The sequence below is a fragment of the Erithacus rubecula genome (assembly GCF_903797595.1).
Source record: "Erithacus rubecula genome assembly, contig: scaffold_350_arrow_ctg1, whole genome shotgun sequence".
Taxonomy (NCBI): Eukaryota; Metazoa; Chordata; class Aves; order Passeriformes; family Muscicapidae; genus Erithacus; species Erithacus rubecula.
In genome coordinates, this window is record NW_027635982.1 from 61,139 (window position 1) to 75,321 (window position 14,183).

The 14,183-nt window shown below is 51.9% G+C and overlaps 2 protein-coding genes across 2 annotated transcripts; both read right to left on the minus strand.

The window, feature by feature from the left end:
* Positions 1-448: 448 nt before the first annotated feature.
* Positions 449-2,798, minus strand: LOC306816049 (uncharacterized protein; the record flags this gene model as incomplete). Its single annotated transcript, XM_079332546.1, has 6 exons — positions 2,715-2,798; positions 2,314-2,501; positions 2,094-2,231; positions 1,699-1,813; positions 1,355-1,532; positions 449-555 (listed from the first exon to the last, which is right to left on the minus strand). Exons 1-6 carry the CDS (start codon positions 2,781-2,783, stop codon positions 449-451), a joined length of 795 nt encoding a protein of 264 aa, XP_079188672.1. The 5' UTR covers positions 2,784-2,798.
* Positions 2,799-6,337: 3,539 nt separating this feature from the next.
* Positions 6,338-13,392, minus strand: LOC306816046 (uncharacterized protein; the record flags this gene model as incomplete). Its single annotated transcript, XM_079332543.1, has 4 exons — positions 13,245-13,392; positions 12,863-12,941; positions 12,232-12,708; positions 6,338-6,372 (listed from the first exon to the last, which is right to left on the minus strand). Exons 2-4 carry the CDS (start codon positions 12,882-12,884, stop codon positions 6,338-6,340), a joined length of 534 nt encoding a protein of 177 aa, XP_079188669.1. The 5' UTR covers positions 12,885-12,941; positions 13,245-13,392.
* Between the last annotated feature and the right edge of the window lie 791 nt (positions 13,393-14,183).

Sequence of the window (14,183 nt, forward strand, 5' to 3'; positions counted from 1 at the left end):
ATCCAGGGCTTCAGGGTGTTCAGCAAGACCTTGAACTCCACAGTGTTGTGGAACTGGAGCTTCAGCACAGAGACCCTTCCAACCTGATCTGCCCTCGTTCCTCTGCGTCTCTGCACAAAACAAGGAGCGGGAGAGGATGGCAGGAGGGGCCTGTGAGTCCCAGGACTCTGGATTTGTGCTGCTTTAGCTCCACAGAGATGCAGGCAAAGTGAAGAAGCCAAACTGTTTATTAATGAAAAGCAAAGCAAAGGGATGAGCTGAGAAGGAAAAAAGGGGAGGGTCTCAGGGCTGGAGGGAGAGAGCAGGCAGGGAGAAGGCTTAAGGCAAAATAACTGTGCCAATCATGCTCTGCCTGGAGCTCCAGCAGCCTGGACAGGTTATGTCCTCTTCAGTGTCTCTTGGTGTGTTCTTGTGACACTGGTTCACTGGATCCTGAAGATGACTGGGCTTAATCTTCCAGGTTAGAGCATGATGGCCTGGCATCTTGCATCCGGACTTGAGCAGCTGGTAGAGGAAGGAACAGAGCCACGGTCACAGCCTGGATCAGTGGGGACGCTACAAGACCCCCATGCCAGGGCTACCGCAGCCCGCTCTGGCCATGGCCAGGAGGGAGCAGGGACCACCAGGATCAGCCCGAAGCTGCTAGCCACAAATGCCCCACGTGCCCCTGAAATCTCTGTGTGCTCTGCCCACGCCGCCCCCCATCCGCACAGGGAGCAGAGCGCTCCAGAGCTGGGGCAGGGATTGCAGCTCCTCCTGCCAGTGGCGCTGCCCTCACCCTTGTGGATGAGCCGAGTGTCTCCTTGCTGCCTCCTCAAGTACCGCCCTGCGGTCTCTGGGAATACAGAGTTTGTCATGGACCGTGTCCCAGATCCTACTGCTGTAGGACAGGGAGGGAGCCCGGGCTCACCAATGAACCTGCTGGCCGCCGCTCGCAGGGGCTCCTGAGGGCTCTGCAGGTAGGGCAGCGCCTGGCGCAGGTGCTCGGCCGCTCGGCTCCTGTCCTCTGCCAGCTGCGGAGAGCGGCGGGAGCGAAGGGTCGGGGCGGGTTCCGGCGCTTTGGCAGGCGCTGCCCGCGCCCGGCCCCGGCCTCCCCTGCCCGCAGAGCCCTGAGGCGCGGCCAGCAGCCGCCGGCCGGGCTCTGCAGGGGCACAGGGCCGGCTGCTGCCCGGGGAGCCGCGGTGCCGGCCCGCCCCGCAGCCCCGCTGGGCCGGGGCTCCATCGGCACCCGGCTCGGGCCCGTGCGGCCCCTGCGGGCAGCGCTGGGCAGGGCCACAGCTGCAGCCGCACACAGTGAGCGCCGCGCTCAGGGGGCTTCTCCAGCCTGAGCCTGGCGCTTCCAGGCCGTCCTTACCAGGCACTCGGCCAACTTCCACAGCCGCTTCAGCCGCTGCCATCCAGGGATCCTTGCTGAGCAGCACAAGGCCTCTGAGCGCCAGGCGACGCCTCTCCCTGGAATTGCTCTGTAGGAACCTTGATATGATCTTAAGGATGCTGTCCCCACATTCACTCAAATCCAGGCACTCAAGGACCTGAAAGGCACAGGGCAGTGACAGAGGACACACAGGAGCCCAGAACTGCACAGGGCTGGGCCCAGACAGCAGCACAGGGCACGGGCACCAGCCCAGGCAGCTGTGGCCATGAGAGGCCAGAGAGCTGGAGGCAGCTCAGGGAGACAGTTCTGGCCATCAGGCTCACCTCCACAAGGAATGCCAGGGCAGGCAGATCCCAACGTGGCTCCTGTGTGCTGAGCAGCTGGAGTAGGTGAAGTGCAACATAGGAACACAAGGGCATCAATACACAGCGAATCTCCCTGGCAGGGGGAAAAAGGCACAAGGACCCTGAGGTTGAGGGGTGGCAATACTCTCCCAGGATTGACTCACAGAGAACCAGTTTTTCCCCAGCATCCCTGGAGGCGATGTGGACACTTTGGGAGGCTGCCCCTTTTTGGGCACCTCCTCTCCCAGCCTTTTCCAGTCTGCTTGGCCATCCCTTGGTGACAAAGGCCTCTGGCCCATGAGCACGGGTACTGTGTGGGGCACCCCGGGCACACAGCACTAATGTCAAGGACAGAGGGGCAATGGGGGTCTCACCTGGCCAGCAGACCCACGGCATAGTGCTGGGTGTCAGCACACAGCAGCGTGTCCCAGCCACGCTTGCGCTCTATTGCCATCACCTGAGGCTCATACTGCATACAGATGAGCAGAGCCTTCATGGTCTGCACTGCAAACCTGTGTGCAGAGCAAAGTCCAGGTCACACTGGGAGCACTGGTGCTGGCCACAAGGGCATGGGAAGGACTGGAGGACTGGGACCTGTTGGCCTTGCTGGGAAGCGGGTGTTGCTCCTGGCACGCTCTCCAGAAGTTATCAACTTCCTTTGGCATCTGCTGTGTGGTGATGACAACATGCAAGAGCAGAGCCGTAAACAGAGGGGAGGAAGCATTCATCATGGCCTCCTCGCAGTGGGGCACCTGGACCACCACCCAGATCACCAGAGTTGCCTGCGAAAGAAGCAGCCCGAGGCAGCGCTCAGTGCTGAGGTGTCCATGGGGCAGGGCCTGAGGGAGAGGCAGGGGGAGCAGCGGGCCTGGTGCCCCCTGAGCCTGTCCCTGGCCCAGGTTTGAGCCCAGCAACTGAGGCACAGAGAGGATGGAGAGCTGCTGGAGAGGTGACTGGTGCTGGAGGGTGAGCAAGGGCCAGTTCCAGAAACTCACAGCCAGGGCAAAAACATCTTCGTTGTCTCCATCAGAGGTGCACATTCTGTGCAGAGGCCAGTCCTCCATGACACAGAGCAGAATTGGCAGCACGCTCTCCAGTGCTGTGCCTGACAAGCCTATGGCTCTCCACATCATTGCAGCAGCTCTGTGGGGTTGGAGCTCCGTGTCAGAGGGGGTCTCAGTCACAGTACCATGCCCTGTGCAGCTGTGACAGCCCCAGTGCCCTGAGGGGCAGGGAGGGAGCCTGGCAGTGGCAGCAGGCTCAGGAAGCAGAGGGGCCTGAGGGTCCTGGACCTCTCCACCTGTCTGGCAAGCCCCATTGGACAGGCTGTACAGGGCGATGGGCCCTAAAGGCTGCTGAGCCCTGAGCTCTCAAGGCACATGGGCCCCGTACCTGTCACACGTTGGGGCACAGCGCAGGAGGGTCAGCACCACATCAGCAGGGTGTTCTCCAGCCAGCCTCAGAATGTCAGTGCGCAGCCTTGCATCTAAAGTGCCCTGGGATGTCAGTCTCTGGTGAATGCTTTTCACCATGGCTGGCACCTGGGGGAGGAATGGCGAACACTTGGAGCACTTTCGTAGCTTCCTCTGAGAAGTGCTTCCCTTCCTGCCACGCTGTGCTGCCTTCAGTGACTGAGGGGGCCCAGTGACCATGGCCTGAGTGGGCACACAGTCCTGGGAGGCATGGAGCCTTGGCCACAGGCTGCTTAAGTGGTGCTGAGAAGCACAACGGTCTTTGAAGTAATCCACTATGAGTTCCTCAGAGTGACTCAGAGTGGGAGTGGTGTCAGTGTTTGTGATGCCCTGAGTCTCTCCAGTGTCAGCAATTGTCATGCCCACATCCTCAGTCACTGCCATGTCAGCCTGCACCCTGTCATCACTCCTTACAGTGTCAGACTCTTCTGAGCGCTCAGGCACATCTGGGCTGACATCAGGCTCTGCCTGGAGCTCGGTCAGGCTGGAGTCAGGCTCAGCTGTGCCCTCTGTTGCTGTGCTGCTCTTCTTACGTCGCACCGGCACAAACTTCTGCAACATCTGCAGTAGAACAAAGGACAGGGAGGAGAGGCAAGTTCCATGGAGTGCTCCAAGCGCTGTGCTGGGCTGAGCAGTGACAGCAGGCCCAGCCCAGGTGGGGATGGCTGCAGGTACCTTCAGTGCTCTGCGGAAGCGGCCACCGGTGGGGTCCTGCTTGTGTGTGCGGTCCATGGCTGCACCTGGCAAAGAGCGAGCACAGCCAGAGCTGAGGGGCTGCGGGAGAGGCTGGAGAACAGAGCCCAGCCCTGCGCTCCCCAGGCAGGGACAGTCCCAGGGATGCTACAGGGAACATAGCACGGGCACTGCAGGGTGTCTGCCCAGCCCCTCTTCTGTCCTGTGCCTGGGCATGTCCCCAGGGGATGGGATGGGATGGGATGGGATGGGATGGGATGGGATGGGATGGGATGGGATGGGATGGGATGGGATGGGATGGGATGGGATGGGATGGGATGGGATGGGATGGGATGGGATGGGATGGGACAGGAAGTGATCAAGCTGGCATCAGCCATCAGCTCTTTTACCCAGCTGTGCCTCTCACCATCCTGCATTGGCTGAAACAGCTCCGGCTCTTCAGGCTCTTGTGCTGGGTGGACTCTAGAGCCTCTCCTTTTCATTCTTCTGAACACTTCGAAGAGTGGGAAACAGCTGGGAAATCTGCCTGTCATTTCAGTCTGGCCTTGAGGGCACCTTGTAGAAAGGTGCCTTGGGAAAGCCGTGAGACAAACAGTCCTGCAGTCTGGCTGCGAAGTCAGCTGCAGGAATAACTCTCAGAAAAGCTCCGGGTCCGACAGGAACGAGTGCGCTGTGCGGGGGCTCCTCACGGCACCGCTCCTGTCCCGTCGCGTGCTCTGAGCACTGTGCCGTGGCCGTGTCACCGTCAGCTCTTATATCACCACGTGTCACAAAGGGCCCTTTGACACCCTGTCCTGTTCCATGCCATGGTGACCATGCTGCACCGTGTCACAAAGAGCCCTTGAACACACTGCCACCAGCCCTGGGGCTGCCCCCAGCCCCACCCAAAGTGGCCCGTGATTGAAGGAATTCCTCACCCCAAGTGTCTAAGAAAGCCTGACAGGATCTTTAGGAACGGCTCAAACCATCAGCAATCATTGCCCTGCTCTGCGGGCTCAGGGCATTTAAGAATCCTCACTTAAGGATTGCTCTACATAAGTATCTCCCAAATATTGCAAACTTTCCATATTCATTGGTATGGTCTGAAAACATGAAAGATTTGGAAGATGGCATCCCGTCTCAAAGCAGCAAGGAGTAAAAGTTTGGAAGGAATGAAAGTCCACTCAGTGTTCCAAAATTAACCCAAACAAATAATGAGATTGCACAATGGCTAATCCTCCTCCTGGTACAGACATCTAAGTGGTTCATAAAGTACAGCTGTCCCCTCTTCTTCCCTGTGGGACATTCAGGACCACTAAGAGGAAAAATCACAGCTATTCTTTCTGCCCTCCATAACCAAAGCTGAACCAAAGCACAGATGCTGACTCCCACCAACACCAACCCCCCTAAACAGCTGCACAGAAGCCCTCAACAGGCCGCCAGGACCCCCAGCTGTCCCTATCCCTCTGCAGAGCTTTCCCAGCATCCAGCAGGGCCCCTGGTTCCCTGCAGGTGTCGTGGGATGGCACTCAGGAGGATCTGCTCCAAGGCTTTTCCTGGTAGCAAGCTCAGGCTGCCAGGCCTGTGATTCCTGGATCATCCTTCCCACCAACCCTTCCTGTGCACGGCTCTTACATTCGCACATTGGTGCTCAGCTCAGGCTTCTGCACTTGAGCAGGACTGCTGGGAAAGGATCGAGAGTGGCCTGGCAAGCTCCTTCTCCAGCTCCCTCTTTACTCTTGGTGGAGGTAGAACATTCCACTGGAAAGCAACTGGTGCCACAAGAAGTGGGTGGCATCAGGCAGCTCTGGAGCGAACCCTCAGGACTGCTGTATCCTGAGGGAACACCGTTGGCCTTGACCTGCAGGCACCTGCAAAAGCTTCAAATCGGCTGCCTCAGCTTCCAGGACCTCTCTTGGCCACATCCTGATGTGTGTGCAGGACAACTGCGAGGCACTGCTGGGACCCCGCGGGACAGGGGCAGCTGTCTCGTGTGCACGTAGCACCCCGTCACGGAGCTGGGCTCATCCCAAAACCACATCAACCATCTGGTGTCAGCAGAGAGGAGCAAGGAGCACTGGGCTGGCTCCTCGCAGGGTGTCTCAGCTGGGCTTGCTCCACAACACGCCCCCGTTTGAAGGGCTGCTAATGCCCAGCTGCCAGAAATGCCATCCTTGTTCTCTCCAAGGTGCACAGGAAGAGCCAATGAGCAGGATGCCTTGGGAGGCAAATCCTCCAAGCCTTTGCTGAGGCCAGGGACACAGCAAGATCAGCCAAGACTCTCCACGTTGCCTGGCCCACACAGCCCAGCTCGGTGCTGGCCCTGGCCCACAGCAGCTTCCACCAAGCGAGAGACAAATGCATATGGCCAAGGGTTGAAAAGTTAACATATCAAAATATCCATTTATAACACTCCTGAGAACTCCCAAAACACCCCAAATTGCCCCCGAATATCCTCCAAAAGTTAACTATGTTTACTCCTGGCAAGCATGAGTTGTTGAATCAGACCCTTTGGAGAGCAGGACACAGCAAAAGAGCTAAAAGAGAGATTGGGGATTTGGAGCCTAATTTGTACAATCGTTTGGAATTCTGGGTTCCTCTGGCACAAATAATAGCATCAATTCTTTCCCCAGGTGTTGCTGCTGCTCAGGCATTGACTACGCTTGAGAAGCTGAGATGTTGAGTGAATGAACAGCTGAATATCACTTCCACTGTTTTGAAACAAATGCTTACAGATGTAAATAGTATTAGACACCCCACACTGCAGAATAGAGCTGCTATAGATTTTTTGCTATCAGCACATGGGCACGGGTGTGAGGATTTTGATTGGATGTGTTGTATGTATCTTTCTGACCATTCTGCATCCATTCACGAGAAGATCAAACAACTGCAAGATAATATGAGGAAGTTAACTGTGGACAATTGGGGTTTGGATGAATGGTTAGAAGGATGGGGAATACCTGGGTGGTTGAAAGATGTAATCAAAGGGGTTTGGATATTTTTGTTCGTTATTAGCACATTGTTTGTTCCATAAATTAAAGTTAGTGATTCGCTTGATAAAATAAGATAGAATATGATGTGATATGATATGATATGATATGATACGATTTAGAATATCATAAAAGATAAGATAGTGTAAGGATAACATAATATAAGAATACAATAATATAAGGCTAGGATAAGATAAGACAAGATAAGGATAGGATAACAAAGACGATTTGGCTGGTACAAAAAAAGAAGGGGAATTGTAGTAATGCTGAACAAGGTTGAGATGCTGGTGGACATGTCTGTACAAATCTGGGCCTTGTGTGGTGTGCACAAACCAAAAACCATATTTAGTTGCTCTGTTTTGCTGTTCAGTTCTTTCTGCATATTTTGCTGTTTGTTCACACGCTTCTTTCACATGCCAGCTGCTTTTGTGCATTTCTTAGTTTAGACCAGTGTTTATAACAGGTGCACAGCATGAGAAAGTTTTAGGAGTTTTTTGATAACTTATTTGAAACCCCCCAATGCCGCTGGAACATAAACTATGCTAAATTGGGAGAGAACAAGTTGAAAACACAGAACACCAAGATTAGATGATTCAAGATAACAGGAGGCAGTGAAACTGCATGTGACCACCAATTACTGACTCTGGGGGGTTTGAATGGGTGCATCAACACCCTAAAATTACCAATTGTAGAGTGTGTCCCCACATGGGTAATGGTTCTAGAAATGGATAATTAGGGTGAATTATAAACAATAAATTGGCTTCTGCAAAATCTTATTGATCTGCTGTCCAGAAGTCCAGTTTGTTCCTGCAGGACCTCATTCCCTATAGGGCAGGACCCCATGTGTTAGTAAGGATAAGGAGTTGACAGAAAGGTCTCACAGATGTGTGTGTAACAGAAAGATTTTTGATTGTAGAATCTGAAGAAGGAAGAGAGATGAGAGCAAGTTTTGATGTAGAAGAAAAGAATTGCTGAGCCAGTCTTACTGGGTAACTAAGAAGGCAAAGGGCTGTAAGTTGGAAGGGGCTTTTATGACTCTGAGCAAAGGATAAATCCACCTCAAACAAAAGATGTTTTTGCCAAGGAAAAGAATTTTCACAGGCAAACAAAAATACCATGTTGCAAGTAGAGAAAAGATCTCAGGATTTTCCACTGCAAGAAAACTGAAAAACAACTTCTAGCTTAAACTGAAACACACCAACCTTTTGTGATTGGAAAATAGTGACAAGAATATTGTAATGTCAGTAGGTATGATAGGCTACAGGTGATAGTGAAGGGATTGATTGGTTGTCATGTTCTAGGATGCTCTGTAATGAAAATTATTGAATGCATTGTAACCAGAACTAGAGGAAGCTTTCAGAGGAACCCACAGATGTGGCTGTCAGGCTGTGGGCTGGGCTCTTGTCACCCACGGCCTGTGAATTGCTGCATCACATGGATACAATAAACAGCATTTTAAATGATAAATAAATTACTGCATCATTTGGATATAATAAGCAGCATTTTAAAGAGCCCGCCTGGAGTTCTGCATCCCTCATTTCAGGCTCTTACAATCAGAGACTCTTACATGCAGCAGCTTGATGGAGTGTTTTGTTAAATGAATTTCTTTTCATTTATTGCCAATTCATGCCAGTTTTATTTCTTTTGGATAATACAATCTCTGATGACTAAAAATAAGAGCTGGTTCTGAAAGCAAACAAAATGAGAACACTGTGTCAAAATGCTAGAGGCTCAGTTCTAAAAACTCAGCAACAAAAAAAAATGGCTTGAAGTTGTTAGTATTGACATTTACATTTGTTTACGAAGACAGGAAAATGCCAAAGTAATTTTTTACACTGCTCTATGTAGGGATTTTGCAGGTATTATATCTTTGTAAATGATTTACTGAATCCTACACAGAAATTGCAGGAAACAGAGTTCTATCTGCTCTTAAGATTCGATTGCAGGAATTGATAGGAAGTTGAAAGAAAGCTGTGAGTCAGCTGTGAAAAGTGGTGTGGAAGCAAAGGTCTTTTACATCAGCAATCCCATAACACCAAGGGCTCTGCACTGTTTTAGTTAGACTGTGCAGATGTCAGAATATATGATTCTAATACAATTTAGCATGGCCAAAACTGAGGTGAGTCACACTGACATCCAGTCTGGTTTACTCACACTCCAATTTTAAGTTCTGTCATGGCTGTCAAAAGCTTACCATTGCATTAAAGGATGCAGGTTCTTCTGCTGCATGCATTAAGGAGATGAAGAAAACAGAAACTTAAATTAGAGCAATTGCTCTGTTGTCACTAAGAACAAAATGGATATAAGTAATAAAAACCTCTTAAATGTATGCTAGAGAAAATTCTTCCTGGTCAGACACACTTAGTGAACATGGCTGTGTCCTGGTCAGTGTAAATACAGCCAATCATCCATTTGGGCATGTCCTTAAAAACTGCACATGGACTGCACAGTCCTGTTAGGATACCTGCATTTGTACTGCAGTGTGAAATACAAGACCGGGTGCTGGGCAGGGGGAAACTTGTTGCTTCCTCTGAGTGCAGTAAGGAGAGTTTTAGGGAAACTGCCATCAGCAGAAAGATGAAAGATAATTCTTTTGAATATGATAATTATCTTTTTTTGAAAGATAATTCTTTTGTTTCCTGCATTTACAGTGCCTTTTGATCTTTTGGGAAACAGAAGTTGCCGATCTTACTTTCATCAAGCTTAAGTTTTCAGAGTGGTCCACACAGTTCATGGTATTCACAGCAGTGTCTGGTCAGTCACATGCTGCTGAAGCTCTTCTGAAGATCAGTTTTAATAAATAATTAGTATTTCAAAGACCACTGGTGTGCAATGACTACAGTACAATGACTGGAATGTGAGAGCAGTGAATTAACTTGCAGTGCTGCTGTGTTCTGCACAGCCTGGCAGCTAAAGCAGCAGTCCCTTTATTTGATATGCTCTGCCCCTCTGACCTGTCTCATAGCAGGCAAAGCACAGATTTTACTGCTGCCTGTCTGTCATTAAAGTGTGTCTGAAGGTGTTTTGCAGTTAGGGAGTGCATTAAAAATGCCACTTCAGTCAGTGCTGAGCTTCAGTGACAAAAATGCCACAAGCTGCTGTTGCTTTGAACGTGCAGAACCAAAGTCCTGCCAAAACACAGCAGTGGTGATTTGCTGATGCTGTGTCTGGCTCTGTTGCTGTGGAAGGGTTATGGAGCAGTGAAAAAACAGCAACAAGACACTCTCCTGCTTGGTGCAGAAAAGAGCAAGAAAGAGCAATTTATTGAAAGAAACCATTGCCTTAAATAAGACAGTTCGTGAAAAACAAAATACAAACAGATCATTGGTCAGAGAAGGAGACACCTCTCCTCCCTGACTTTCTCATGGACCTTGCAGGTGTTTATCTCTGTTATGATTCCTTGTCTTATGTTTACAATAGAGAAAAAGTCTCTAGCCTGGGAAAAATCCTAGCTAGAGGCTGAGAAAGTTTCATGGCCTGAGAAAAATACTTAGAACTTGAGAAAAAAGGCCTAGCTAAAATGTGCCTGGGCCTCCAGCAGTGTCCACAACCGGGACTGGCACCGGCTGTGGGGATTGGTTGTGGCTTTAGATCTTCCCAGAGCAGAGCAGCTGCTGGCTGCTGTAAAGTTGTTTCTTGTGAAGGCACGTCAGGCTCCAAAGGCAAAGAGCCCAAGGCTCTCCAGTCCCTGTTCAATCTCTCTGCCATAAAGTCCCGATGGAAGCAGGAGCAGCTCTCTGCTGCAAGAGGTCGAAGCTGCGGCTGGTGCAGAGTCTCCAGAGGCAGATGCTCCCTGGCCTTTCTTCTTCTGTTCTTTTCTTCTTCATCTTCCTCTTCTTCTTCTCTCACGTGCTGGTAGTGGTGATGATGATGGTGGTGGAGGAGGACAGAGCAAAGAGAGAGGAGTGAGAGAGAGCTCTGGCTCCAATACATGGATTTTTATTGACAAATTACCCAATGAGCCAAAACCGTGAAACTGACGAATTTCTCCTAAACCTATTAGAATTCCATAATACTAAAGTCTACATATAACTTGTGCATATGGCCTATCTGTTCTATGTGAAGAATATATAAAATATTCCTACTGTCATTTTATTTTGTCTAGAACTAAGTTTTTAATGTCGCAATGCAGACACTATTTTATAGGAGATTCCACAGCTTTTGTTTTTTATGGTATCTAAAACATATTTCTACATACTTCTCACTAAGATTCATACTTTTACTTCATATCTATGCTACTTGCTATTTCCATTTCCTTATACTAAAACTTAGACCTCTACTTCATGTCTGTGTGGTTTCTTGTATTTTAACTTCTCAAAATATTTTAAATTTAATTCTTGAATACTGTTTTCTTTCGGAGGGAGTCAGAGAGGCTTCTCTGTTCCACTCTCCAACAACCAGGAATGGGAACAGGGACTGAGAGTGGGGACTGGGAAAGGGACATTGGAACGCGAATGAAAACAGGAACAGGGAATGGGAATATGGGAACACAACAGGAAATATATAAATAAAAATTGGGCAGAAAATATGGGATGGAGATTTAGAATATGGGACAGGGAACAGAAATGGGGATAGGACAACAAGATTGGGAATGGGAATATGGGAAGGGGACTGGAAATATAGAAATGGAACTGTGGGAATGGGACTGGGATCAGGAATACTAGAAGGGGAACAGGACAGGGAATATGGGACTGGGAATATGTGAACAGTAACCAGGCAGGGAAAACAGGACAGGGAATGATACCGGGAATGGGATCTGAACTGGGACAGTGGCAGGAGTGGTGTGAGACAGGAATGAGCTGAGGGCAAGGGCAGTGACAGTGGGGAGAGGAGGATCCTGGACAGGGGACAGCGGGAGCTGGGTCAGGGGGAAACGGGGAGGGTGTCAGGGCAGGGGTCCTTGATCAGCTGCCCCAGAACCTCCGTCAGCATCTCCCAGTGCAGCCAGAGCCGCTGGGCCTGGGGTGCCCAAAGCCCTGAGACACCCTCAAGGAAACCTGAAGTCCCTGGAACACAGGGTCCCCCACATCCTCTGGAAGATCCCCCTGTGTCTGCAGGCATGTCTTAGTTCAATGTCTTCATTTTTACCCCGGTACTGGGTGTCTGGGAAGGACAAAGAGAAATGTAAAGAAAATCCAGGTTACCGGGAGCCAGCACGAAGCTTTTCCTGCACTCAGGGCACTCACAGGGCTTCTCTCAGTGGAGACTCCGTTGGTGTTTGGTCAAGTTAGAGCGCTGTGAGAAGCTCTTCCCACACTCGAGACACTCGTAGGGTCTCTCCCCGGTGTGGATGCGCCGGTGCACAAGGAGGTTGAAGTTTTTCTGGAATCCCTTCCCACAGTCGCAGCAGCAGAAGGGCCTCTCATCCCAGTGAGTACGATAGTGCTTCAGAAGGCTGGAGCTGCTCTCAAACCTCTTCCTGCATTTATCACACTCGTAGGGTCTCTCCCCAGTGTGGCTCCTCTGGTGCACAGTCAGGTGTGAGCTGCGGCTGAATCTCTTCCCACACTCCCCACACTCGTAGGGCCTCTCCCCTGTATGGATTCTCCAGTGTCTGATCAGGCTGGATCTCCTCCTGAAGCCCTTCCCACATTCCGAGCACTTGTGGGGCTTCTCCCCATGGTGAAGCTGCTCACGCAGCCCCAGCTCCGAGCTCCGGCCGCCTCCCCGGCCCGGGCTGGCTCTTTCCTGCTGGGATCCCCGGGCTGTGCGTTTGCAGCCCCTCCTGCTGCGGGATCTGCGGGGCTTTTCCTCCCCGTTGCATTCCTGCGCCGTGGAGCCGCTGCAAACGGCCTCTTGCCCGAGGCTGTGCCGCGGGGATTTGTCCTCCCTGCTGTCCGTGCTCAGCTCCTTGTCTGGGGGAGGAAGGACAAGGACAGGATGGGATTTGCCTCCGTGCCAGAGGCAAGGGCAAGGAGATCCCCCCAGGGCTGTGCTGCAGCCGGGGCCGTGCTGGGCTGGGAGATGGAGCAGGACACAGGGGGAAAGGGGCACTGACTTCCTCCTCACCTGCCTGCAGCTCCCGGGCCATCGACCTCGTCCTCACAGCCTCCTCCTCCTCCTCAATGCAGCCAAGGTTTGGGAAATCCTGGTTTGGGGAGGAAAACAAGGGCTGAGCGCGTTGGGTTTGATGGTGGCGCTGCCCAAGGGCAGCTGGAGCAGTCAGCGCCCCTTTCAGCCTCGGGGGCCCGGAGCCCGCTCAGCACCAACCTCCCGCACCCCTCCAGGCTGCCGGGGGTCCCCCGGCTCCGGGATCGCCCCTCTGCGCTCTCCCCGCTCCGGGGCTCGGCTTTGGGCTCCTGCAAGATCCAAACATCCCCTGAACCGCAAAGTAAAACCCTCCCGGAGCCCCCCATGATGGATTTGGGGCGAGCTCCCCCTCCCCGCTCACCTGCGGGTTCTTGGGGGGCGATTCTGCCGCTCCCGGGGGACGCTGCGGTCTGTGCGGGCGTGCGGCAGAAGCGCGTGGTTCCAAAATCGCTCCTCCTCTTCCTGCCGCTGCTTCTCTTCCGTCTCTTCCCGCTCCTCCTCTTCCTCCCGCTCCTCCTCCTCTCCCAGCGCAGCCAGAGCCGCTGGAACTGGGGTGCCCAACGCCTGAGCAACCCCCAGGTCCCTCCCAGGACCCCTCAAATCCCTGGAACCGAGCGTCCCCCGCATCCCCTGGAAGATCCCCCCGTGTCCCCAAGCAGGTCGTTATTTAACATCTCTATTTTTACCCTGGTTTTGGGTGTTTGGGAAGGACAAAGAGAAATGCAAAGAAAATCCAGGCCACGGGGAGGATGTGCAGCCCCCAGCCAGGTGTCTTCCCAACACGGATCAGCAGCACCAGGGCTCAGGGGGGCTCTGCCCACCGGGGGTCCCTGGGGATCATCCAGCGCGGATCCTGCCATGGGGATGGAGCTGCAGCAGGGCACTGTCTTGGTTTGACAGACAGGTGTCTGCTGAGGAGCTCTGGAGCTTCTCTTGAAACGGAAAATGTAAACTCCCTCCCTCTAAATTAATATGACTTGGAAATTAAGGAGCTCCCTGGCAAAGATATGGGATTTAGAATAGCAGTTTTTCACTGGGAAAATGAAAATAAAAGTATAGTAATATAACGACCAAAACACTGGCAAGGTCAGAATGCAGCCTGTAACCCTGTTGCTCAGGGTGTTGGTTACAGTCTGAATAATGGTACCTGTAGTTTTCTTGGAGGGACAGATGTGGTTTTGTTGAAGCAATGATTTTGGAGAAGGGTGTAGTTACTTTTTTAACATCTAGTGGTGATGAAGATAGGCCTGGTCTTCTTCTGGGAATTTAGTGGGAAAGGCTGCTCTGATGTTTCAAATTT